The sequence below is a fragment of the Pelophylax lessonae genome (assembly GCF_965119305.1).
Source record: "Pelophylax lessonae genome assembly, contig: HAP1_SCAFFOLD_341, whole genome shotgun sequence".
In the NCBI taxonomy this organism is placed as follows: Eukaryota; Metazoa; Chordata; class Amphibia; order Anura; family Ranidae; genus Pelophylax; species Pelophylax lessonae.
The window spans coordinates 77,791-105,358 of NW_028120003.1; the positions used below are offsets into that span (position 1 = coordinate 77,791).

General features: G+C 44.6%; 1 protein-coding gene and 1 pseudogene across 2 annotated transcripts in view; both read left to right on the forward strand.

Moving 5' to 3' along the window:
• Positions 1-27,568, forward strand: part of LOC309543757 (uncharacterized protein) — a 116,222-nt gene that overhangs the window by 11,727 nt on the left and 76,927 nt on the right. Inside the window, exons 4-8 of the mRNA XM_082276197.1 lie at positions 9,817-9,940; positions 10,057-10,154; positions 10,244-10,471; positions 10,551-10,757; positions 10,878-11,019. Of these exons, the coding sequence (XP_082132323.1) occupies positions 9,817-9,940; positions 10,057-10,154; positions 10,244-10,471; positions 10,551-10,757; positions 10,878-11,019 (799 nt within the window). The remainder of the gene's footprint in view (positions 1-9,816; positions 9,941-10,056; positions 10,155-10,243; positions 10,472-10,550; positions 10,758-10,877; positions 11,020-27,568) is intronic.
• On the forward strand, positions 11,438-19,601 carry LOC309543753 (annotated as a pseudogene). Its single transcript has 2 exons — positions 11,438-11,447; positions 18,347-19,601. The product of its transcript is annotated as an uncharacterized misc_RNA (transcript).

Genomic DNA, 27,568 nt, shown 5'->3' on the forward strand with positions numbered 1-27,568 from the left:
TATCCCGCGTATGACTGCTTTGTGAGTTTCCCATATTATACCTGGATCTGAGTCTTCCGTGGTATTAGTCAGAAAAAAGAATTCTATTTCTGATTCTACCTCTGCCATAGTCTCTCGGTCCTGTAAAAGGCTTTCGTTCAATCTCCAAGTTGTTTCTCTCCTTTCTCTTTTGTTTGGTAACTCATAGGTTATTATAATTGGGGCATGATCGGACCAAGTCACTGAACCTATCTTTATATCTTTTATAGCGTGTAGTTGACTGTGTGGAATTAGAAAATAATCTATGCGGGAGTATTGTTGATGTAGGGAGGAATAAAATGAGTAGTCTCTTTCTCCTGGATGTCTGAGACGCCATGCGTCTATTAATTGCCCTTCCTGTAATATTTTGGCAAACTTTTTTTGTACCCTAACAGGGATTGAGGATACTCCCCGTGATGTATCCTCTGATGGAATCAGAGGGATGTTCAAGTCTCCCCCTATTATTACTTGTCCTTCTCTAAACTCATTGAGTATATCCATCCCTTTACCCAGGAATCCATCCTGTTTTGTGTTTGGGACATACATGTTGACTAATGTAACTACGGTCTCCCGTATAGTCCCTTTTATAAATAAATAACGGCCATTTGGGTCATTCAAGATTTGCTTACATTTCCAAGGCAGACTCCTTGATATCAGGATGGATACACCCCTTGACTTTGCCTCCAAGTTAGTTGCGTGGTAGACTATAGGGAAAAAATTATTGCCTAGCCTTGGGCATTTATCCTCTCTGAAATGTGTCTCCTGAACCATTGCTATATCCACCTTTGATCTTTTCAAGTCATCTAATAAGATTTTCCTTTTTTCAGGCACATTAAGGCCCTTTGCATTAATAGATAAAATTTGTATATTTTCCATTGTATTAACAAAAAAAAAAAAGTAAAGATAAAAGAAGAGGTAAAAATAAAAAAAAAAAAAAAAAAAAAAAATTTAATATCAAAACTTAAAACCCCCCAAAGGATGAGGGAGGGAAGGGAAAAGTACCCACTTGATCTCTTAGTTATAAGAGGTCACTAAGTAGCTTTGCGCTGAGTTGCTCCTCCAATTATTATTGGTTCTTTGAGCAGTTTCCTAAATGGGGTTATGGTTGGATTAGGCTAGAGAACAAAAGAAAAAAAAAACAGAAAAAACAATAAGAGGAACTCTCCCCTCCCGCTCCCGGGTCCCGACACAAATCATTTCCATAGTCTAATGGCATTTATTTATATACAATCACTTTCTCCCCTGAACTCTCCCTCCTCTCCATACATCTCTATCTCGCTCTTTAAGCTGAGGCTGGGAGGATGAGAGGAAAAAAAAAAAAATATATATAATAAAAATAATCCCCCCCCTCCCTCTCAAAACCAGAAAAGAAGAAGGGGGGTGGGGGGGGAGGGGGGGAGAAGGGCAGGCAGAGGGGAAAACCCTCCCCCCTCCCATCCCCCCCCCACCCCCCCACCCAACCCCCCTCCAGGGCCCAATTTCATACCTCCTTCATCATTCACTGGTTCCCTCCCCTCCCTTGGTATTTCCAATCATTGAACTATTAGTTAAATCCTCCTCCATCCTAAAAAAAAAAAAAACAAAAAAAAAAACAGGTGAGTGAACCCCCCCGTCTCCCTGTTTTATCACCCTCTTAGGGACCCTCTTAGTTCGGTCCTATTAAACTATTAAGTGCTTAATCGAAAAAAAAAAAAAAAAAAAAAAAAAAAAACCCGGAGGTGCTGTGCAGTAAAATAAAATATAGATTGAATATTTATATTGTGTTTGTTTTGTGAAAACCACTTCTCCCTTTCTTGTCTCTTATTCCTTCTAATTCCTCTATTTACTTAGTGTATTCAATTATCTATTCATTTTGTGTAAAAAAAAAAAAAAAAACCATTACCCACATCAAAGAATAACAAAAAAAAAAAAAAAAAAAAGGGGGGGGGGGGGAATCCCCAAAAAAAAAAAACAGAAAAAACCCCCACCAAAAACTCTCACCCTCTTTACTCAGAAGAGAGCCATATCTCCCCACCTCTACAATCGTGTACGTGTTTCTAGTGATATTTATGAAAAAACACCAAATAGCAAAACCAAACCAAAACAAAACAAAAAACAAAAAATAAAAATGAAAGAAAAAAAATACAAGGAAAAAACCCTCCTTCAGCTTACATGGTCAATTGAATCCATGCAAGAGTTCATATTCTGTCCTAAGGGGTTAGGAACTCCACCCTCTGGCCCTTACCAGAAAAAAGAAAAAAGGGGGTGAGGTGTATATATCTTCAACAGTTGAGCAACATGGTACAACATATTATTCACCCCTAAACAAGAAAGAAAAAAAGAATGGGGGATAAAATTGCGGAGAGAGGGAGATGCCAGGAAAACACAATATAAATTATAGGAATATGGCTTCCCTCTCCCCCTTCCAAAAAAAAAAAAAAAAAAAAAAAAAAAAAGGGGGGGGGGAGGTCAGATTCCCCCTTACCCCCCACCCCATCCCCCTCTCCTCTCCATCTTAATCCTCAGTTTATCCAGGCTTCTCAAGCATGTATTGTCCTATTTCCGTCCAGCCTCTTTTCACGGGGTCCCCCATTTGGGTACCCCCTTGTTCTTGGGGGAATTGCAAGCCAGTCTTGTACTTGTACAGGTTCAGTACCAAGAAATTCAAATAAATTATGCAGGTCTTCTGGGGTACGAAGAACAAACGAGTTGCGTTCCTTAAAGAAAGTCACTGCTAATGGGTATCCCCATCTGTACTTGAATCCTAGCTGTTTTGCTCTTTCCAGCACTGGCCGTAATAAGGCTCTACGATATAAAGTGGATTTAGACAGGTCCGGAAGTATCTTTATTTTGGCCCCTGCAATTTCAACAGTACCTGTATCCCAGGCTTTGCGGAGGATCTCCTCTTTCTGTCTATAATAGTGTGTTTTACACACAATGTCTCGGGGTCTGTTGGGGTCAATGCTTCTAAACCCCGCAACTCTGTGGACCCTGTCTATTTCCATGGGGGCCGTAGGGTGAGAGGTAGGAGCTAACAATCTTAGAAAAATATCTCTCACCTTCTCCTGTAGGTTTTCCCCTTCCTCCTCAGGGACACCTCTCAGCTTCAAATTACCCCTGCGGCTCCGGTCTTCCAGGTCTTCCATGTGTAGTTGCATATTGATAGTAGCTTCAAACAGTGCTTCTGTAGTTTTCTTTATTCCAGCCACTTGTTCTTTAACTACAGTGATCTCAGTTTCCTTTGATACCACTCTGTTTGATAACTGTGTCATGTCTTTACGGAGCTCTTGCATGTCTGTCCGGTGTGTCTCCTCAATCCGCATAATCAAAGCCTCTATTTCCGTTTTTGTTGGAAGTGCTTTCAATAGGTCTTTGATATCCGGACTCTCCAGCTCCTGTTGTTTAGTGGGGTCTAGTCCAGCTTCCCTCACTGCTGTTGCCTCCGAGCTTGTAGTTTCCTCCGGCAGCTTTTCCCCTCTCTCTACGTGATGTATATCTTGTGTATTCAGTTTAATCTGTGTGGTCTGTGTGCCCGCACGTGCCGCCGCCATCTTGGCTTCAGGCGTTCCAGGCAGCTGATGGGAAAAGTATTGTTTGATGTCTCCTGATCTCCTCTGCGGGTGGCGCCTTTCCGCAGCCGAGCGGTCGCTGGTCGAGCGGGTTACCGGGCGGGTCCTGGCCGGTTTGCTTGTTTGCATGCCGCGCTAACAATGCCGTGTCGGGCCGGTCCGGGAGCGTGGAGATCGGGAGCTTCGCTCAGACGTCCTCACATCACGCCCTCTCCAAGCCACTCCCCCACAATGAGGCTATAAAATTTTTGTTGTCCGTAATACAACGTCCGATTTTCGTCTCATTAGTGCAGATTTCGACGGAAAAAAATCTTAAGAGCAAGACTAGGCATGCTCAGAGAGAAAGAACACATACAAAGCAATCCAACACATGACATCACTTCTGAAGTAGAATTCTGTCGTACGGGAAAATTCGTATGAAAATAACCTCTTCACTTTCCAAATCAGACTAGCATGCCACAAAAAATGGACGACAGATCGACAGATCGTTCGATAATCTGATCGTGTGTACGGGGCATAAGTCTGCCTGTAAAGTGGTGTATCTGTTCTGTGTATAGAACCTGCTGCAGCAAAACTGACATTTATAAAGAAAAAAAAATATGACATTTAAATTGATTTTCCTGGCCATTGTCGGCAATGGAAATAAAAAATAAAAATAATAACAATGTGGGGGGTCCCCCTCGGTCCATACCAGGCCCTTTGAAATCCCCACAATCATTCTCGGTGACTTCAACATCCCTGTTACTACAAATACTTCTGTTACTTCTAAATGTTTTAGTCTAACCTCCTCATTTGGCCTGAAGCAATGGATACACAATGGATAGAGGCTTCTACTCTCTCTGGTGGCAACACCCTCAGCATTGTATTCTCCCACCTATGCACTCCATGCAACCTCTCCAACAATCCTCTCCCTCTCTCTAAACACCACTAGGGATGGGTGAGCGGTTTGGACCGAGCATAACTTCAGCCCGAAATGGCCCTTCAGGTGTTCGCCAAACACCCAAATTTTCTGTGTGCTCTGCGTTTCTTCCATTTATTTTATGATTTACATCCCGCCGAGTGCACAGTCAATAGGTTGTTAAGAAGTGAGGCCTGGAAGCCGGCCACAGCGTCCTTACCAGAGATGTATAGTAACGAAGTAGAACTACTTAAGTACTGTACTTAAGTACCGAAATGCGGTATCTGTACTTTCCTAGAGTAGAATTTTTTTCTCCTACTTCTACTTTTACTTCACTACATTTTTTCGATGATTTCGATACTTCTACTCAAGTATTTTTTTTTTGTGCTGCATAGTTACTCGTTACTTTTAAAAAAATTACCACTGCCAGAACAGTAGATGGCAGATTGCATAAAGCTCAAAAAATGTGTATAATGTCATTTGTAAATCAGCGCATACGAAAATAAAGGCTGTGTATAATAAAAGCTGCTATACCAAATCTTTCCAATAAAAAGAAAATATGAAACAAACAAATAAATGGTGATACAGCGCTTAAAGTGCATCAAGAAACTACTAACAAACACAGGTTAATCATTTGAATAAATCATTTGAAATAATAAAAAACAATATGATGTTCAAACTTTTGACTTCTTTCGTTAATAACTACATAACACAGTACTTGTACTTCTACTTTCAGTACTTGAGTAGAATTTTTTTTTCAAAACTACTGGTACTTTTTACTTTTAGTACTTAAGTAGCAATTTTTTTGAAAAAACTACTTGCAATACTTAAGTAAAAAAAATGTTGAATACTTTAGTACTTCTACTTAAGTAACTTTTTCTGCGAGCACTTCCACTTCTACTCAAGTCACTTTTTGATCGAGCACTTGTACTTTTACTCAAGTAGAAATTTTGAGTACTTTATACAAGTCTGGTCCTTACCAACAAATGAGTCATCAGCTGTCAGCAGGCTTCCCCGCAGACAGCTGAATGTAAAAAAATTATTGTTGGCAAAAAAAAAAAAGGGGAAATAAACGGTGCGGGGTCCCCACCGTCTATACCAGGCCCCATCCATACCAGGCCCAAAAAAGGCTGCATGCTTGGATAAGGGTCTGGTTTAGATTTTGAGGGAAAACCCCACACCAATTTTTTTTTTTTTTAATGGCGTATCTCCCCCCCCCAAAATCCACACCAAACCCTTATCCAAGCACATAGCCTGGCAGGCCAGGACAGGGGTGAGGACAAGCGAGTGCCCCCCAAACCATACCAGGCCAACATGCCCTCAACATGGGGGGTGCTTTGGGGCAGGGGGGGTCTGCAGGGGGCTTATCGGAATCTGGAAGCCCGCTCGAAAAAGGGGGCCCCCAGATCCTGGCCCTCATTTACCAAAAAAAGTGTCAAAAATAAAGACACAAGCCAGATTTTGACAGTTCCTTTATTAAAAAAATAAAATAAAAAAACAATGTCCTCTGATGCAGATCCATCATGAATCACAATGACTGATGCACCGCCATCCCAAAAAAAGAAAAAAAAAACTCTCCGCCCACGAGAAAGGCTGACTGTCGAATGCCTGCTCCGCTGGGTGACAGTTTTTAAATAGGTAATGGGCAGAGCCACCTGGTGGCCCTGCCCCTTATGATGTCACCGATCCAGCATGCAACCAGTCAGTTACAATACAAGGGGGCGGGCCACCAGATGATGTCACCAGGTGGCTCTGTTCCTTAACTTTTTAAGAACTGCCAGACTGTCATCCCTTTGAGGGTGGAGTGTTTTTTTTGGGAGGGGTCCAGATGTGCACTGGGCGTTGTGAATGATGATTAATCTACATCAGGGGACATTGTTTTTTATTTTTTAAAAGGAATTGTGAAAAACATGCTCATAGCCTCATTAATTCTTACAATGTACCCCAAACTCATTCACATAGAGGGGCAGGATCTGGGGGCCCCCTTGTTAAAGGGGGCTTCATGATTCGGATTAGTCCCCTGCCTGCAGACCCGCACAACCACAGGCCAAGTTTGTGGGGAATAGGCTCTTGTCCCCATCAACATAGGAACAAGGTGCTTTGGGGGGGAGGGGCGAGCCCAACCTGCCCCAAATAACCCCCAATGTTGAGGGCATGTGGCCTGGTATGATTCGGGGGGGGGGGCGCTCACTCACCCCCCCCCCTATTCCTGGCCTGCCAGGCTGCATGCTCGGATAAGGGTGAGGTATAGATTTTGGGGGGACCTCATGCCCTTTGTGTTTTAAATTTTGGCATGGATTTCCCCTTAAAATTCATGCCAGACCCAAAGGGCCTGGTATGGATTTTGGGGGACCCCATGCCGATTTTTATCTTGCTGGCAATTTTTTGTTTTTTACATTCTGCTGTAAGCGGGGAAGCCCACTGACAGCTCATAACTCATTCGTTGTTAAGGACGCAGTGGCCGGCTTCCCGGTCTCCCTTCTTAACAACCTATTGACTGTGCGCTCGGCGGGATGTAAATAGTAAAAAAATGAAAACACAGAGCGCACAGAAAATTCGGGTGATTGGTGAAGTTCTCCTCGGCCCAAACCGCTCGCCCATCCCTAGTGGTGTTTAGAGGGAGGGAGAGGATTGTTGGAGAGGATGCATGGAGTGCATAGGTGGGAGAATACAAGGCTGAGGGTGTTGTCACCAGAGTGAGTAGAAGCCTCTATCCATTGTGTACCCATTTCTTCAGGCCACATGAGGAGGTTAGACTGAGAAGTTTGGAAGTAGTAGAAGTGTTCGTAGTAACAGGGATGTTGAAGTCGCTGAGAATGATTGTGGGGATTTCAGAGGAGAGAAAGTAGGGCAGCCAGGCAGAGAAGTCATCAAGGAAAGTTAATACCGGTCCAGCGGGCCGATAGATCACAGCAATTCTAGAGGAGATTGGAGAAAATAGACGTATACAGTGAGCTTCAAATGATGAGAGGGAGGAGAGTGGAGAACCTGGAAGGAGCTCTGTGAGGATAGGAGGATTCCCACTCCACCTCCCTTGTGTTCCCTAGGTCTAGATTTACACCTACTTCATTCATCTTATGGTGTTTATCAATAAATGAAGTAAACTGATCCATGTGCAAATTCATATACAACATAAAGTGCTTTGTGCTCAAGATGCTGTTCCCTGCAGATCTACTGCTTCCACTTTACACCTACTTCATTATCTTATATTTTCTATAAAGTAATAACCTGTGCAAATTAATGTAATCATACAATATTTGTTGCTCAATATAGTGTTCTCTGCAAGTCTACTGCTTCCACTTTGCATCTACTTCAACGAAGTTCTGTTGCTCCAAAAAAGTCCACAAATGAATGAAAAGTTGATAAGGTGTGAAAGTTCTCCGTGCTCCAAACTGTGCCAGCTGTAGTGTAGCCACGCCTTCTTCTACCTCTTACACACGTGATGGTGAGGGCGCCCCCTTAGTAGTGCTTCCCCACTCACCAGAGCAATATGACTCCCAGCTTTTCAGCTACCAGAGTCACAAACATCCTTCACACTCTCCTCACCTCCGATGGCAAAGGAACTGGATCCTCCTCGCTCACTCCTGCAAGTCTGCTGCGCTTTCTGTCAGTCTCCCTCCTAGACTCGGCTTCCTCCTCCGACCGCTGTTCCAGCAGGAGCTCCGCCTCTTCATACACACTCAGGGAGGAGAGAAAGCAGAAGGATATACAGTACATACACACACAGCACAAGGCCGTGTTCACACTACCAGACGGTTCTCAGGGCTGCAGTTCCTCTGAGCTCCACAAGGTGGTGATATCACTTCTACCCAGATAGGAAGTCTCTATGGAATACAGACAGGAAGTGATGTCAGATTCTGACAGGACATTCCATTTGGTAGGACGGAAAGAGAAGACAATGCAGGAATTGGCGCGGCAGAGGAGGTAATAAACGTAGATTAACCCCTTTAGGGGGATCAGTTGATGAATAATATATCTTGCTATATACATGGTTCCGTTTAACCATTCAGCCAGAGTGATGAGTGAAAAAAAACTGAAGAGATTTCCCCATCCATACATTGGAGGGGGATGGGGGAATCCCCCTGCTGCACTATTGTATTCTGACAATGGGGGGCGCTCCTCCACTCTCAGAATACACAGATCAGTGATGAAGCTATTGGCTGCAGCTGCTGATGGAGTGACTTTTATCCGGCAGTGACCACACATGGATGGAAATGTGAGCGATCCCTGCTGAACCAGCTGAATTTCCATGTATCTATGGTCACCTCCCCTCCCCCTCATCTCCTTCATTATGTAAGTCATGCTGAGATAATCTCCCATTGGCTGAGCAATATTCTCATTTGTCTCTGAGCTCCTTCTTGCTATTCCTCGTCCTGCCTGTTGTTTCCTTGGATTGATTTTCTGAGTAGTGACCCCGGCTTCATCTCTTGGATGCGCTCGTCTGTTGCTTGTCCTGACCTTTATCCTGATTCCTGGATCTCCTCCTCATCTCTCCTCCCTATCCTCTTACACAGCTTTTCTCCACACCTGCAGTGACCCTGGGGGTGGAAACTTGGCTCCAGCATGCAGCAAAATCCATCCCCACCATTAGGAGCTCTGGAGAAAATTGTCTGCTATTTACACTCCATTCCTCCGCACGTCACCTGATCACATGACAGCTTACTTTCACAGATTCCTGACAGATTTCTGTGTGGTAAAGGTCAAAGTTCACTCTTCAGTTTAGGAGAAGTGGGAGGCACCCGGGAACAATGATTTGGTTTGCACAGGATCCTCATATAGAGGACCCCTCAAATCTCCCCCTCCAAATGTCCCTCCATCCTGAGTCTATATGTCTGATGATATCACTCTGACCTTACAGCTCCTCCCCCAATGTCCATCCATCTGGCATTTTCTTCTCCTCTCTTAGGATGTGGGCGGATCCTTGGCATCCTCACTAGCAAAGTGGGACTGTTGGTCCTGCGTTGTATGTAATAATGATGTCAGAATGTCTGCAACAAGCTTTTACTCTGCCTAGTGTGGGGGTCCTTAGGGGGTAAATTATACCTCAGTCTGAGGTGGGGCTTTAATCAAATGGAAACCTGAATGGTGAGGTGAGGAGGATTCTGGGAATTTAATTTGATTTTACTATTTGTGTTCAGATCTAGAGTTTTCCTCCTGTGAAGTCTGGAGATCATATGACCATCACATTGCCTCCACCTCCCTCCCTGATAGAATAGAGAAATACAAAGAAGATTCTAGAAGTCACCAGAGAGATCATGGAGGAGAGTTGAGCGGTGCTGGGAATTCTGGGACATTATCCAGTAACAGACAAGGGATGTGTCTGGATGGTGACTGTATCATTGTGTGTGTCAGGTTCCTATAAGGTGTCAGGATGTCACTGTCTATTTCTCCATGGAGGAGTGGGAGTATTTAGAAGGACACAAGGACCTCTACAAGGACGTCATGATGGAGAATCAGCCGCCCCTCACATCACCGGGTAAGAGGAGACTTTATTGTAAAGGAGAGAGCAGTACGGAGGATCCACCTAGATCCCCCATCATCTGATAAACACATAGAAACAATGTATTCAGTCAGTGTGTGTGTTTCCTACAGATGGATCCAGTAATGGGAACCCCCCAGAGAGATGTCCCCGTCCTCTGTATTCCCGGGATTCCACACAGGAAGGTCACACCATCCCTCACCATCATCAGGTAGACGAGGAACAATCACTGATAGTATCATTAGGATCTGTACATTCTCTGCATTGTTACCATTGATGTCATTTTTATTATATATTCAGAGTGGAAACCTGAGAGATTCTAAAGTTGAGGTTAAAGAAGAGATAAAAGAGGAGGATGATGAGGATGGGGTGATGGAGGAGTCAGAGTTTCTAAAAGAACACAAAGATCTGTACCAGGACACCATGGTGGAGTCATCCAGCTACAGAAACCCACCAGAGAGATGTCCCCGTCCTCTGTATTCCCGGGATTCCACACAGGAAGGTCACACCATCCCTCACCATCATCAGGTAGATGATTGACAATTATTGGTAGTTCTGATTTATATACAGCATGTTTGTTACAATGAATGTTTTATTATATATTCAGAGTGGAAACCTCGGGGATGATAATATTGATGTTAAAGAAGAGTATAAAGAGGAGGATGAGGAGTATGGAGTGATGGAGGAGTTTTCAGAAGGACACAAGGATATGATGGAGCCACCTAATACCAGGAACCCACCAGAGAGATGTCCCCGTCCTCTGTATTCCCGGGATTCCACACAGGAAGGTCACACCATCCCTCTCTGTTACAAGGTTGGTGAGACAGAGATTATAAAACACAGACTCATGGAGACAATGTGTGTATTTTTATGTGATGTCACAATAATAAAGCTTATATTTTACAGATGATATTCTTTCATTTTCTTGATTTAGAGTGGAGATCCAATCGATATAGAATTTGAGGTTAAAGCAGAAGAAGAAGAGACGTATGTGAGGGATGATCAGCAGTCTATGGAGGAGGATGGAATAACGGGGACATTTATAGAGGAGGACACTCCTACAGAGATCAGCACAGGTGGGTCATTAACACTAAATACATTCCTCCACCCATACTGCTCACTGATTGGTCCAGAGTAGGGCGGGGACTGGGTGATATCAGCCTGTAATACCCTGGTCACTTTCCTGAGCTGTGTTCCCCGTCCTGTATTCCTGTATTTCTCTCGGATAGTCTTCCAGAACTCCACTAGTTTAGGACACAACCAAAAATCATGTAGGAGTGTCCCCCGGCCCTTCCTGGCATCTCCAGCACTGATCAGTGAGTGTGGGGAAGAATCTGCTCAACCTTGACGGCGTGCGGTACCACCTTGTTAGGAGTTTGATGTTGGTTTGTTGTATCTACATGCAGATGGATGATGTAAATGTAAACGGAATGATGTGATTTTGTTGGTCTGGATTAAAGTTACAGTCTAAATCCCGTTCCCTCTTAGCTAAGAATGGGGATTGGTAGGTCCCCTGGGGTGTGATCAGTAATGCATAGGTCGTGGATAATACCTGTGTTAGTATTCTGTCTTGAGATCAATGCTCTTCGAAGGGTGTAAGTTGTGTGTTGTGTTCACTGGGAGGTGGCAGTGAGTTTAAGAAATTATGGAGTTGCAATGCCCTCCAGAAATCTAGACAGTAGGGTCCCAAGAAGTCCATGAGGTCTTTGAGTGCAGGCCAACTAGATGATGTTGAAAATTGGGAGCCTTGGAAATAGCCTGACTTCATCAATGTCCTGAATGTTTTATCTTGGTAGCCCGGGGTAAACTGGGGATTCCCCAGTAATGGGTGTCAGTGGTGAGTGCATCGGGGAAAGTGAAAGTTGTGTGAATAATTTAGAGCAGGTTCTTATCATGTGACCTATGAGGGGATGGCGTCTTATGTAGTCTGGTAGTGAATGGTGGCACGGTGGAGCTCTATGGAGGGGTATGTCGCATTGGGCCTGTTCTAGTCTGGGCCAAAGCTTCACTTCACCATGACGACACCAGTCTGAGTCTCCCCAATTGTATAGCCTGACAGTACTTGCATAAGTCCGGCACTGCCAGTCCTCCTAGTCGTTTAGGAAGCAAGAGTAGTCTCCTACATAGCCTAGGCCGCTTATGTGCCCAGATAAAATCCACTAGTAGAATTTCCTCTTGTTCAAAGTAATGCAAAGGGATGAATATTGGAAGTGCTTGAAAGAGGTATAGGAACTTCGGGAGTATGCACATTTTAATAATGTTGCATCTCCCAAACCATGAATGGAGACCAGATTTTGATTTATCTTATAGAATGTGGACTTTCTTTAGGAGGGGGAGAAAGTTGAGCGTGAAGATGTGTAAAAATTTGGGTGGTATGAGAGTGCCCAGGTATTTCAGGGCTGAGTTCGTCCATTTTAGCTTAAAATGCAATCGCAGTTGGGGGAGGAGGGGGTTTGATAAGCCTACTCCCATAGCTTCAGATTTAGTAAAGTTGATATTTAGATTGGACAGAGTGCCATATACCTCAAACTCGTGAAGAAGATTCGGTAGAGAAATTATGGGATTCATGAGGGAAAATAACATGTCATCTGGATACGCTGATATTTTCTGCTGGGTCACCCCAACAGTCATGCCTCAGATATCCGGGTGGAGGCGTATTCTACAGAAAAAGGTTTCTAGTGATAATGCGAAAAGTAAAGGTGACAGAGGGCACCCCTGTCTTGTCCCATTCCTAATTGTGAAGTAGTCCAATAAGATACCGTTTGCCTTAACCTGGGCGGCAGGATCAGAATAGATCTGTGAGATCCAATTTAGCATGGTTTTGCCGATGCCCACATGTCAAAGTACTGCAAACATAAAACGCAGATTTACCCAATCAAAGGCCCTCTCGATGTCTGTGCTTAGGAGGACACAGGGCGTTTAAAATTGACATTTAACAAGGAAATGGATCGGTAGCTACTACAGGAGGTGAGATCTCTTCCCTCTTTAGGGATGACTGAAATGTGAGCTTGTAAAGTCTCCTTGGGGATATATGTCCCAGAGCCCCATGTATTAAACATGTCAGCCATAAACTGTCCAAGTGACGGCAAGAGTGTTCTATAATATTGGATGGTAAACCCACCCGGTCTCGGGCCTTCCCCACTTTGGAACCACCTTACATAGTTACATAGTTTGCGAGGTCGAAAAAAGACATCAGTCCATCCAGTTCAACCTATGATGTGTGTGTGTTTGCTGTTAACCATATATTCTATACAGTGGGGATCGAAAGTTTTGGCACCCCAGGTAAAAATTTGTATTAATGTGCATAAAGAAGCCAAAGAAAGATGGAAAAATCTCCAAAAGGCACCATTGGCATCAAATTACAGATTAGACATTCTTAAAATATGTCAACAAAAGTTAGATTTTATTTCCATCATTGACACTTTCAAAATTACAGAAAACAAAAAATTGCGTCTGCAAAAGTTTGGGCACCCTGCAGAATTTATAGCATGCACTGCCCCCTTTGCAAGGCTGAGACCTGCCAGTGTCATGGATTGTTCTCAATCATCGTCTGGGAAGACCAGGTGATGTCAATCTCAAAGGTTTTAAATGCCCAGACTCATCTCACCTTGCCCCAACAATCAGCACAATGGGATCTTCTGAGCAGTTGTCTAGAAAACTGAAACTGAAAATAGTTGACGCTCACAAAGATGGAGAAGGCTATAAGAAGATAGTAAAGCGTTTTCAGATGTCAATATCCTCTGTTCAGAATGTAATTAAGAAATGGCAGTCATCAGGAACAGTGGAAGTTCAAGCAAGATCTTGAAGACCAAGAAAAATATCAGACAGAACAGCTCGCAGGATTGTGAGAAAAACACTATTCCACTATAAAGAGATACTTGTACAAATATGGTCTTCATGGAAGAGTCATCAGAAGAAAACCTCTTCTACATCCTCACCACAAAAATCAGTGTTTGAACTTTGCAAATGAACATATAGACAAGCCTGATGCATTTTGGAAACAAGTTCTGTGGACCGATGAGGTTAAAATTGAACTTTTTGGCCGGAATGAGCAAAGCTACGTTTGGAGAAGAAGGGGCACAGAATTGAATGAAAAGAACCTCTGTCCAACTGTTAAGCATGGGGGTGGATCAATCATGCTTTGGGGTTGTATTGCAGCCAGTGGCACAGGGAACATCTCACGAGTAGAAGGAAAAATGGATTCAATAAAATATCAGCAAATTTCGGATGGTAAGTTGATGCCATCTGTGAAAAAGCTGAAGTTAAAGAGAGGATGGCTTCTACAAATGGATAATGATCCTAAACACACCTCGAAAACCACAGGGGGTTACATCAAGAGGCATAAACTGAAGGTTTTGCCATGGCCTTCACAATCTCCTGACCTCAACATAATTGAAAATCTATGGATAGACCTTAAAAGAGCCGTGCGTGACAGACAGCCCAGAAATCTCAAAGAACTGGAAGACTTTTGTAAGGAAGAATGGGCAAAGATACCTCAAAAAAGAATTGAAAGACTCTTGGCTGGCTACAAAAAGCGTTTACAAGCTGTTATCCTTGCCAAAGGGGGCAGTACAAGATATTAACTCTGCAGGGTGCCCAAACTTTTGCAGATGCCATTTTTTTTGTTTTCTGTTATTTTGAAAGTGTAAATGATGGAAATAAAATCTAACTTTTGTTGACATATTATAAGAATGTCTAATCTGTAATTTGATGTCTTTTGGAGATTTTTCCATCTTTCCTTGGCTTCTTTATGCACATTAATACAAATTTTTACCTGGGGTGCCCAGACTTTGATCCCCACTGTACCCCTGTATGTTGTGGTTTTTAAGGTGCCCATCTAATAGTTTTTTAAACTGTTTTAGTTCAGCCAAGGTGATGGGATCCTCTAGGGATTTACTGTCAGTGTTGGACAACCAGGGCATCCAGAAAGATAGCAGGTATTCCTCTATATGGGTCTGTTGGGGTTTGTAAGTTAGCGAGGCATAGGAGGATTTAAATTCTTGTGTGATATGTCTAGGTAACTTGGCTTTTTGACCTGTGCGAGAGATAATAGGTTTCGTCTCGGAAGGATCTAGCCAATAGTCTGCCACGCTTATTTCCCGACTCATATGACATTTTACAACAAATTTGCATGGCTGCCTTAGCTTTGTAAAGTAAAGGTCATTGATTTGCCTACATAGAGTCATAAGTTCTACCTCTGAGGAGAGAAGAGTGACAGAGCGTGTTTGTGATGGGACTCCAACGCATGTAAAGCTTGGAGTAAGGAGTCTAGTTGTGCTGTACGCTGTTTTTTGATCCAGGAACCATGCTTCATGAGCACCCCACGAATCACTGCCTTGTGTGCCTCCCAAATGATTCCAGGGTCAGTATCTGCAATGGTGTTCGTCTGAAAGAAATGGTCTAATTCTCTACATCTGTCAAAACAGTCTCATCTTGGAGTAGGCTTTCATTTAGTCTCCACATTCGGGTTCTGGACCATCGAAAGTCTGTTAGTGTGTAAGAAAGTATAACAGGGGCACGGTCAGACCATGTAATAGAACCTATTAAAGAGTCACGGATCGTGTGTAATTGACAATGCGGTCACAAGAAATAGTCTATACGAGAGTATAGTTGGTGAGGTGAGGAATAGAAAGAATAGTCTCGTTCTCTGGGATGCATCAGGCACCAAACATCTATCAATTGTGCACTATGGAGGGACTTTGCAATACGTTTGCGGATGCCAGGGGGGGACAGAGGAGGATCCTAGAGGTGTATCCTCCGAAGGAATCAGAGGGATATTAAAATCTCCCCCAATAATTAGTTGACCCTCAGAGAAATCCAGGAGCTTCTCCATACCTCTAGTAATGAACGCATCCTGCTGGCTGTTGGGAGTATAATAGGTGGTCAAAGTCACTCTGACGTCACCAACATCGCCCTTCAGAAACAGAAATCGGCCATTGGGCTCTTTTAGAATATGCGCGCAGTGTCCATGGTTCCGTACTAGAAAAAATGATAGAGACTCCTTTTGATTTAGCCTCCGGGTTAGTTGAGTGGTAGACCAAGGGGAAAAACCGGTTCTTAAATAGTATAACCTTGTCATCCCAGAAGTGGGTCTCCTGTACAAAGGTGATATCAATTTTAGATCGTTTAAATTGTTCAAAAAAATTTGCCTCTTTTCCGGGACGGTAAGTCCCTTAGCATTGATCGAGAGGATCCTGATGTTATCCATGTATTAAGAAGGGCGAGGGGAAGGTTGGGAAGTGAGGTTAGGAAGAGGTAGGGGATGGTAAGTAATAGGGGGCAAAGGGGGGGGCGGGGGTATGAAGAGAATGGAGATAAAAAGAGGGGAGGCAAAGATGGTATGAGAGAGGAAGAAAGGAAAGTCAGGCAAGCAAAGAATATGAGAGAGTGAAAGAGAAGGGGGAAATCCCACAGAGAGAGGCCTCAATTTACTAAGAGATAGCAAAAAAATGCTAAGACGCTCACCAGCAAGGAGCCAGTTAAATGACCGTGTGCCTATGTGGGGTTGTGGTTGGAAAGAGCCAAGGGACGGGGGATCCCCACCCTCCCCCTTCTACCTCATGTGCCCGTGGCTTTTCAAACCCTGCCCCACAATGCACCGAGACAACCCATCTGTGCCAATCTCTGGGGCTGTATCAAAAGCCTGTGTGTCATTGGCCAGGTTTCCTCCAGCATCCAATGTGCCTCCCCATTGGATCAGCTGGGGACACTCCCTTAGACCAGATGAATCACACACTGGTGACACTGAGCAGACCTAACTCACAGATCCTGCTCCCTGATAAGCAGAGTGCAATATAGAATTTACCTGCTGCTCCTCTGATAGGCAGACAAAACTATACTCCCTTTCTAGCACCTGACTAGGAGGGTGCTACATCTTTAAAAGACGTTGGATGTCTGGGTAAATGTGTAAAGTTGTGGGACACGTGGTTGGATACCCCTGGCCTTGGTCCACAAGAATTAACACTTCAAATATTAGTCCTAGGACCACATTGAGGGCACCTTTGACGCTGACAGTGTGTTTGCTGGGTTTGGTGGAGGAAATGGCACCTCTTGGAGCACAAAGAATTTTATTGTTGGTTACTCTGTTCTATGCGGGCAAGGCTATTCTTCTACATCGGAGGAAGACCGAAGCGCCATCGGTGGAGTATTGGAAGTCACCAGTGAACACGATGCTGCCATTTTACAGAGCCACATACCTGAATAGAGGATGCGTTATATGGCAGGGTTGGACTGAGAGGCCATCTACTCTTCTCGGAGGTGATTGTGGTCTGCCACCGGTGAAGGTGACGGTCACCTTAGAGGGGTGAGTTGAGGTCCCCTGATACTTAGGGAGGTAACAAATGAAGTCTATGCCTAGCAGACGACAAGCAGTGGTGAGAGGGTGGGGGAGGTTGGGGTATGGACCTGGGTGAGAGTCTGTGTGGGGGAGACACTGCCGCGTTGAGGTTCTCCTGGGAGGTTCTCCTTTTGCATTTTCCTATTAGTATTGTAGTACATGAGCATTGCACTGAGGTTGGGGGGATGGGGCGTTGTTTTGGTTGCCTTGTTTGCTTTTTTGCGATTAAAAATCAATAAAAATAATTTTCAAAAAAAAAAAGCTGAGTCCTAGGAATGAATAAACAGGAGGGAACGGTATAAGGCGCAGACCAAGGAGATGTTGGGGGAATGGGTGGAGTCAGTGAGATGTTGGGGGAGTGGGTGGAGTCAGTGAGATGTTGGGGGAGTGGGTGGAGTCAGTGGAGGTGGTGAATGGAAACATGCAGGAGTGACTATATATGAAGGTTACGATCGCTGTGTCTATGACTGTACAAAGCGGAAATATTGTGTACCGAATGGAATGGACTTTTCTTTCTTTATAATAAAACTTTTTCTGATTTAAAAGAAAAAAACACTCAGAAAAGATTAGTAGGGAAAATGTCAGTGGCCTCCACCTGTAAAACCATTCCTGTTTTGGAGGTCGTCTCATTGTTGCCCATCTAGTGCACCTGTTGGTAACAACCCCCTCTGCTACTTCACTGACCCGATGAATATCCCAGGAGTTTCCCTGACTTGATGCTATACTCTGATTATAAAGTGTTGAGCAGTGTATATGAGTGTGGAAAACTCTTGGTAATTTTTCTTGTCTTCTGACAGACGGACTCTGTGGTGGGAATAGAAGGACATCGGAGGAAGATGTGACTACAGAAGATAATGACATGGCATCTTCTCCAGAAGTAAATCCCGTTCCTCATAATATACATGACAGACCTCACCATTGGAGGAGATCATTGGAATCTCCTTATACTTCACATAGTCCTCTAATATCTGACAGTGCCGACGGGTGCGGGAAACCATCTCATCTCAGGGAATCTTCTTTATACCATAAAGGGATCCATACAGGAGAGAATTCATTGTCATGTTCAGAGTGCGGGAAATGTTTTAAATACAAAAAAAGCTTCCTTAGCCATCAGAGCAAACACACAGGTGAGCTTCCCTATTCATGTTCAGAGTGCGGGAAAAGTTTTAATTATAAAAGAAGCCTTCTTAGCCATCAGAGAATACACACAGGTGAGCGTCCCTATTCATGTTCAGAGTGCGGGAAATGTTTTAATCATAAAGGAAACCTTCTTAGCCATCAGAGAATACACATAGGTGAGCGTCCCTATTCATGTTCAGAGTGCGGAAAATGTTTTAAACACAAAAGAAGCCTTCTTAACCATCAGAGAATACACACAGGTGACCTTCCCTATTCATGTTCAGAGTGCGGGAAATGTTTTACTGAGAAAAAAAGCCTTCTTATCCATCAGAAAATACACACAGGTGAGCGTCCCTATTCATGTTCAGAGTGCGGAAAATGTTTTAATGAGAAAGGAAACCTTCTTAGCCATCAGAGAATACACACAGGTGAGCGTCCCTATTCATGTTCAGAGTGCGGAAAATGTTTTAAACAGAAAAGAAGCCTTCTTAGCCATCAGAGAATACACACAGATGATCTTCCCTATTCATGTTCAGAGTGCGGGAAATGTTTTACTGAGGAAAAAAAGCCTTCTTAGCCATCAGAGAATACACACAGGTGAGCGTCCCTATTCATGTTCAGAGTGCGGAAAATGTTTTAATCATAAAGTAAGCCTTCTTAGCCATCAGAGAATACACACAGGTGACCTTCCCTATGCATGTTCAGAGTGCGGGAAATGTTTTAATGAGAAAGGAAACCTTCTTAGCCATCAGAGAATACACACAAGTGAGCGTCCCTATTCATGTTCAGAGTGTGGAAAATGTTTTAAACACAAAAGAAGCCTTCTTAGCCATCAGAGAATACACACAGGTAACCTTCCCTATACATGTTCAGAGTGCGGGAAATGTTTTACTGAGAAAATAAACCTTCTTAGCCATCAGAGAACACACACAGGTGAGCGTCCCTATTCATGTTCAGAGTGCAGGAAATGTTTTAGTAAAAAAGAACACCTTCTTAGGCATCAGAAAATACACACAGGTGAGCGTCCCTATTCATGTTCAGAGTGCGGGAAATGTTTTAGTCGAAAAGAGTACCTTCTTACCCATCAAAAGAATACACATGGGTGAACGTCCCTATTCATGTGCCAGGTGTGGGAAATGTTTTAATAGCAAAATAAACTTTCTTAGCTATCAGAAAATGCACAGGGGTGAGCTTCCCTGTTAATTTTTAGATTGTGGGAAATGTTTTAATCATAAAGGAAACCTTCTTAACTATCAGAGAATACACACAGTTAAGCCTCCCTATTCATGTTCAGGGTGTGGGAAAGGTTTTAATAATAAAGGAAACCTTTTTAGCCTTTAGAGAATACACATGGGTGAGCTTCCCAATTCATGTTCAGAGTGTGGGAAATGTTTTGCATTTAAATGTTTACTTGTTAGACACCGGAAAGTTCATACAGGCGAGCGTCTCTAATCTTGTGCAGAGTGCGGGAAATGTTTTTTTTTTTTTTTTCAAATATATGATTTTATTGTAAAGGTTGAACCAGATAAACAATACAATACAGTGTAATGTAACCATAACATGCAAATTACCGAGGTAAATAACACATAAGTAGAAAGAAAGCACGCATGTACGTGCTGCTAGTGCAAAGGTCAGGACAAATACTGAAACATCAACAGAAGAAAACAAGTTCGTCATGTAAGCATCTACAAATACAAATAACCAAGTTTCCGGGGCACTAGGCCCATGTGGAGGTACTCAAGGTTGTCGTGTGCCAGCACCAAAGAAGTGGTAGTGACCAATGCGGACTCATCGTCTGCGCAGCACAGTTCCAGTTCAAGGTTCAGCAAGTAAGGCTAAGACAGCAATAGAGAGATAAAGGGAGAACAGGAAAGAGAAAGAGGAGGACATGCAGAGAGGAGGACAAACACACATCAACAGGGGGGGCAAGGGGATAGGGAGGGAAGGGAAAAAGGGGGGGGGGAGTGGGGGGGGCGCTCCGCACTGGTTCCCGGGGACCACTCCCTCCGCAGATGACTTTCTCGTCCGGATTCAGGAGCCCAACAGAGATGTTCCCCGTTCTGACAGGACGAAGACCTTCCAGTATCCCCATACCTTCTCATATTTCTCACGTTGGTGGAGCGCCGTGAGGGTCAAATCCTCTAGTCTATTCGACCAGCCTCCGCATGCAGTCCCTGATGGAGGTCTTCCAGTACTGCAGGATGCAGGACTTAGCCGCACAGAGGACATGGGGCACAATAGAAAGTTTATATTTCCTCAGAGGGATGCTGGTGCGCTGCAGGAGGAAAAATTCCGGCGTGTCTGGGATAGTATGTTCGGTCAGATCTCGTAGTAGGGAGCCCACCACGGTCCAAAAGTCTCGCAGTTTCGGACAGGACCAGAATACATGAAGCAGAGTACCCCTGTCTTCCTGACAGCGCCAACAGGTATCGGAGGTCCCCGGGAAGATTTTGCTCAGACGGGAAGGGACCCTGTACCACCTGGTGAGCAACTTACAGTTGGACTCCTGCAGTCTGGTACAGGTCGGCGTCTTTAGAGCTATGGTGCAGATGTTGAGCTTCTGCGCCGGCGAGAGGGAAATCTGGAGATCTTGCTCCCATTTGGAAAGGAAGGGAGGGGTGAAATCCTCCGGCGGGGAGACCAGAAGGTGATATGCCTGAGACAACGTGTGTGGGAGCATTCCCTCACCCTCACAAAGTACCTCAAAAGGGGTCAATTCCCTGTTGAAGAGGTCAGGTTCCGGTAGGGAGAGGAGAAAGTGGTGCAATTGCACTGCCGGCCAAAAGGTGTGGGCAAAGCGCCCCGTCGGGTCCGATAGCTCCGCTATGGAGGGCCAACCACCTGGGCACGTAAAGCGAGACGCCACTCTCTTATCACGGTCTACCAGCGGTTGGAATGTTCGACCCGTCAGGCCCGGAGAAAACGCCGGATTCCCCAAAATCGGAAATAGCGGAGAAGTCGCAGAAGAAATAGCGGGGTTAAGGAGGACCGGGGCCAACACAGAGAGGGTAACCCCAATCGTAGGGTGGGATACTAGAGCGGGTGGCCAGTGCCCCTTACACCAGGGGGCGCCCCCTAGGGGTATCATAGATTGCGCCAATTCCAGGCCAACCCACAACTTGTACGCTGAGTGTCTGCGCCAGTCTAGAAGGCGACCGAGGTGTGTCGCCAAGTAATATTTGTGCACATCCGGCAGGGCCAGGCCGCCATAGTGCTTGGGGAGTGCGGGAAATGTTTAACTAAGAAAGAACACCTACTTACACACAGGTGAGCGCCCTTTTTATTGTTACGAGTGCTGGAAATGTTTTCCAAACAAAGGTTTATTTCTTAGAAACCAGAAAGTTCATACGGGCGAGCGTCCTATTTCATGTTCAGAGTGCGGGAAAGTGTAAAAATAAAGGAAATATAATGAAACATCAGAGTGGGCCCCCTGCTGGTACTACGGGAAATGGACGCTGGATTGTAACGGGTGGAACTGTTTAGTCCATAAACAAATGTGAAACCACCACAGTCCACTCGGGGTTGGTTTACACCCGCATCGCCCTCTGACCCGCTGTGGGGTTGGCAGGCAGCTGGGAGTCCTTATGTTAACCCTTTATCTTCCATTGGTGAACCTTTTTTATTGGTTGCTTCATGTTGTTGCTCCTTTTTGATTTATTGAAGTAGCCGGCTTCTTATTGGTCCAACCAATGTATGATTATTAATACATTTGACACATTTGTTAATTCTATTATAAAAGATTTAAGCTTTATTTTATTCATATCATTACTGTGTGGTAATCGCTTATTCTGATCTTGTCCAATAAAAACTCTTCGTACAATATTCTGTGCCGAGTCTTCTTTTTTACCAATGATTAGATGATCGGTGATTGGAATGTGATCAGTTCATAGAGAGTCATCCATTGGGGTTTTATTAGTGAGATGGAGAGTGGAGAAGGCACCACATTGACAGCCATTGGAGGCCCTTTCTAAAGCCCTAAACTTTTTGGCAACCTGTCTATGACATTAGTCTTCCAAACTCTATCTCACTGAGCTAAGGCCAGAAGAGTTCCAGGAGTTCTTCTCTGTCCACAGTTCCCAAACCAAAAGGAGACACCCACCACATCTTCAATCTTAAGGTCCTAAATTTCCTCAGCTGGGCCCAGGAGTTTCACATGTAATCCACCAGGTCATAGCCTCTCTCTTTATCAGAGAGACTTTTTGTTTTGACCACCCCACATACATGTACTGCGGCAGGGCAGCCGTTCTGCACAGAATCACGTACCTGTACGTCATCTGCTTTTCCGGGTCTGGGGCCAGAATAATTCCAGGAGTTCTACTCTGATCACAGTTCCCAAACCAAAAGGGCGAATCCACCACATCTGGACACTGGACAAAGCAGGAGCCAATCAGCGAGTTCAGCGGACATGATGTCCACCGGCATCCGGCAATCATTCCTGAGAGGGGCGGAACAGTGGTCTGCCAGTGTAAACAAGGCAGATCGCCGTTCTGTTAGTAGGGAAGATGGAGATCCTGTGTTTCTGCTAATGAAGGAAGGAGATACTGGCTAGATTATATATAGTCCAGCCAGCAATAAATATCTAAAAATACCAATGATCAGGGTAGAGGGTAATCCAGAAAATGTCACTGGTCTTTGGTTATGGGGGTACAATAAAGGAACACACGGGACCACCTATGGCTGCTGTCCTTGTGACCGGCTCTGTATAGACCAAGAGGAAAGCTCTGTAGAAGGAGCCAAATACTCTGACTGTGGAGCTTTGCTCCTCTTCTCGTCTGGTACCTCCTATCCTTCTGGTGATGTCACTTCCGCTGTGCCTTTCATGCTGCTTAGCGTGGCTTCTTGGGGCTCATCCAGGCTCCCGAGCCAGCCATCTCTCTGCCCAGCAGCCGGAACAGATGACAGTGGTCCTGCCGGATGGTTCTAGAAGGATCCACATCCACAGACTCTGACACCAGATGAGCACTTGTATATTTTACCTCTTGTGAGTGTTTTTAATCTTTTGCTTTTAAAACCCTTTAACCAGGATACTACACTTAGCTGGCGCTTCCTTTAGGGTTGCCACCCATCCAGGATTCACCTGGACAGTTCGGGTTTGGAATCATATGTATGGGTTTCAGGCCACCTGAAACCCGGACACAATATTCAGAATGGACTGCGGCTCCCTAAGTACCACGACCCCTGGGTGCATAGATGTACACACCTACCTCATCCCCATACACAGACAGGAGAGGAGAAAGGGCTTGGTCTATTCCTCCTCCTACCCCTACCTCTCTGTCTGCCCACCCACACTCCAATTCCTGGCATTCTGTGCCTCAGGAAAGGGATGTGTGTGGGCTGGAAGTTTGAAGCTCAGCATCTGGCAGATACACAGTGGATGAAAGGCTTTGATGCCTGAGCCTCCATCCTCGGGTGAGTGAGCTCACCATCCAATGTCTATGACTGAAGTCTCTGCCCTCTTTCCCTTCCCTTTGTCGTGCCTCCAAGTGAGTGAGTACACTAAGGTAAAGTTTAAGCGGTGCCATGTAGATTCTGATGTAAGGGGGCTTTGGGAACCCTAATTAAAGGGGGAATTCTGGGAACTCTGAGGTAAGTGGGAGGTCCACAGCATTCCCCCTAAACCACTTGCCGCCCGAACACCCACCGTCAAATGACGGCGGAGCTGTGTGGCTCTCGTTCACATGACGGCTTACCAGAACAGCCTCTCTCGTGCGCAAGTGGGGGCACGCAGTGCGGCGATTGTGGTCGCACCGTGCTGCTTGGACAGGGCGCGACCCCGATCTTGGAAAAGAGCCAATGACTTGGCTCTTTACCCATGTGATCGACTGTGTCCAATCACAGCCGGTCACATGTAAATGAAGAAGTGTTGTTTATCGGCTCTCTTCGCCTCACACTGTCAGAGTGTGTGGCGAGGAGAGCCAATCAGTGGCTTCTCCTTGAAGGGGAGCCTAGGAGAGGTAATCCGGGCACTGATCATCAGTGCCCTGATTACAGGAAGGAAAAAAACAGTACCCATATCTCCCTCCAACCAATGCCCATCAGTGCCCACCATCAGTGCCCACAATCAGTGCCCATAGTGTTGCCAGTCAGTGCCTGCTAATCTGTGCTGCCCATCGGTGTCCATGAGTGCCACTCATCAGTGCCACCCATCATTGCCCATCAGTGCTGCCTATCAGTGCTACCTATCAGTGCCCATCAGTGCGGCATATTAGTACTTCCTCATCAGTGCCACCTCATCAGTGCCCATAAGTGCCACCTCATCAGTGCCGCCTCATCAGTGCACATCAGTGAAGGAGAAAAATTACTTATTTTCAAAATTTACTTTTTTTTTTTTTTGGTAAGAAATAAAAAACCCAGAGGTGATTAAATACCACCAAAAGAAAGCTCTATTTGTGTGAAAAAAATAATAAAAATGTCATATGGGTACAGTGTAGCATGACCGCGCAATTGTTATTCAAAATGTGACAGCTCTGAAAGCTGAAAATTGGCCTGGGCAGGAAGGGGGTGAAAGTGCCCGGTATTGAAGTGGTTAAAAATAAAATTTTGCAGTGCGTGGCTAAAGTGTTCAGGTTTGGCTTGAAGAAAAGGTGACGACCCGAGCTTCCTGTGTGTTTCTGCTAAGCAGGAACACGGATCTCTGCCTTCCCACAGTTAAAGCACCTCCCCCCACAGTAAGTAAGCACTCCCTAGGAACACATTTACCTCTCTGATCACCCACTGATGTTAACCCTTTCCCTGCCAGTGCCATTAGTACAGTGACAGTGCATATTTATTTTAAATCTTTTTCACTGTATTGGTATCACTGGTCCCCAAAAGAGTATCAGTTAGCTGTGCGATTTGTCCACCGCAATATCCCAGTACCACTATAAGTCGCTGATCGCCGCCATTTCTAGAAAAAAATTAAAAAAACAAAAAATTCTATAAAAATATCCCATCGTTTGTAGAAGCGATAACATTTGCACAAACCAATCAATAAACACTTATTGCGATTTTTCTTTTTAACCAAAAATTTTAGCAGAATACATATTGGCCTAAACTGATGAAGAAATTTGATTTTGTTTACATTTTTTTATTGGATTTTTTATAGCAGAAAGTAAAAAATGTTTTTTTTTTTTTTATCAAAATCATCCGTCTTTTTTGTTTATAGCACCAAAAATAAAAACCGCAGAGGTGATCAAATACCACCAAAAGAACGTTCTATTTGTGGGGAAAAAAGGACATCAATTTTATTTGGGTACAGCGTCGCACGACCGCACAATTCTCAGTTAATGTAACGTAGTGCCCCATCGTTGGTGTCAATGGGAGGGATTGTGCCCCATTGTTAGTGTCAGTGGGTCTCATTGTTGGTGCCAATGGGAGGAATTGTGCCCCATCACTGGTGTCATCGGGAGAAATTCCGCTCCATCATTGATGTCAGTGGGAGAAATCGTCCTCCCAAGGGCCAGATAAAAGCAAGCAAAGGGAATCTGGCCCCTGGGCCGCAGTTTGGAGACCACTGTTCTAGACAGCTTCTTTTGCCCAGTTCCATTCCAGTCCCCAACAACACAACATCGTGTCATTGTGGGACAATTCGGTCCATTCTGTGGAAAGTCCAAGTCACCTGGCACTGAAAACCAGGCTGTCCCTGACCTGTCCTTCTCCACCAATAAGAGAGAACATACCCAACCTTTATTATACGTTAGAGTTAGGATTCAAATTAAAATTTGGAACATGATGCATCCTTCCATTTCTTCAACTCTTTTTTAAAATTACGGGAGGCATTACATTGAGCATGAGTATATGCCTCAAACATTCGTTTATCCATTTCCCAGATCCAGTCTCCGAGGGTAGGAGGACTGGGTGAAATCTAACGTGAGGCAATCAGCTTACTGGCTATAATGAGGGAAAAAAGTATTTAACCCCCTGCTGATTTTGTACATTTTCCCACTGACAAAGAAATGCCCAGTCTATAATTTTAATGGTCGGTTTATTTTAACAGCGAGAGACCGAAAAACAACAAAAATATCCAGAAAAACACATTTCAAAAAAGTTATAAATTAAGTTACATTTTATTGAGTGAAATAAGTATTTGATCCCCTATGAATCAGCAAGATTTTCAGCTCCCAGGTGTCTTCTATACAGGTAACGAGGTAAGATTAGGAGCACTCTCTTAAAGGGAGTGCTCCTAATCTCAGCTTGTTACCTGTATAAAAGACACCTGTCCACAGAAGCAATCAGAGTCCAATCTCTCCACCATGGCCAAAAAAAGAGCTGTCCAAGGATGTCAGGAACAAGATTGTAGACCTACACAAGGCTGGGGTGGACTGCAAGACCATCGCCAAGCAGCTTGGTGAGAGGATGACAACAGTTGGTGCGATTATTCACAAATAGAAGAAACACAAAATAACTGTCAGTCTCCCTCGGTCTGGGGCTCCATGCAATATCTCACCTTGTGAAGTTTCAATGATCCTGAGAACCGTGAGGAATCAGCCTAGAACTACACAGGAGAATCTTGTCAATGATCTCAAGGCAGCTGGGACCATAGTCACCAAGAAAACAATTGGTAAAACACTAAGTGGTGAAAGCCTGAAATCCTGCAGCGTCCCCCTGCTCAAGAAAGCACATGTACAGCCCATCTGAAGTTTGCTCATGAACATCTGAATGATTCAGAGGAGAACTGGGTGAAAGTGTTGTGGTCAGATGAGACCAAAATCAAACTCTTTGGCATCAACTCAACTCACCATGTTTGGAGGAGGAGTAATGCTGCCTATGACCCCAAGAACACCATCCCCACCGTCAAACATGGGGGTGAAAACATTATGCTTTGGGGGTGTTTTTCTGCAAAGGGGACAGGACACATCATCGCCTCAAAAGGGACAATGGACGGGGCCATGTACCGTCAAATCTTGAATGAGAACCTCCTTCCCTCAGCCAGGGCATAGAAAATGGGTCATGGATGATGGGTATTCCAGCATGACAATGACCCAAAACACACGGCCAAGGCAAGAAAGGAGTGGCTCAAGAAGCACATTAAGGTCCTGGAGTGGCCTAGCCAGTCTCCAGATCTTAATCCCATAGAAAATATATGGAGGGAGCTGAAGGTTTGAGTTATCAAACCTCAGCCTTGGAACCTTAATGACTTGGATAGAATCTGCAAAGACGAGTGGGACAAAATCCCTCCTGAGATGTGTGCA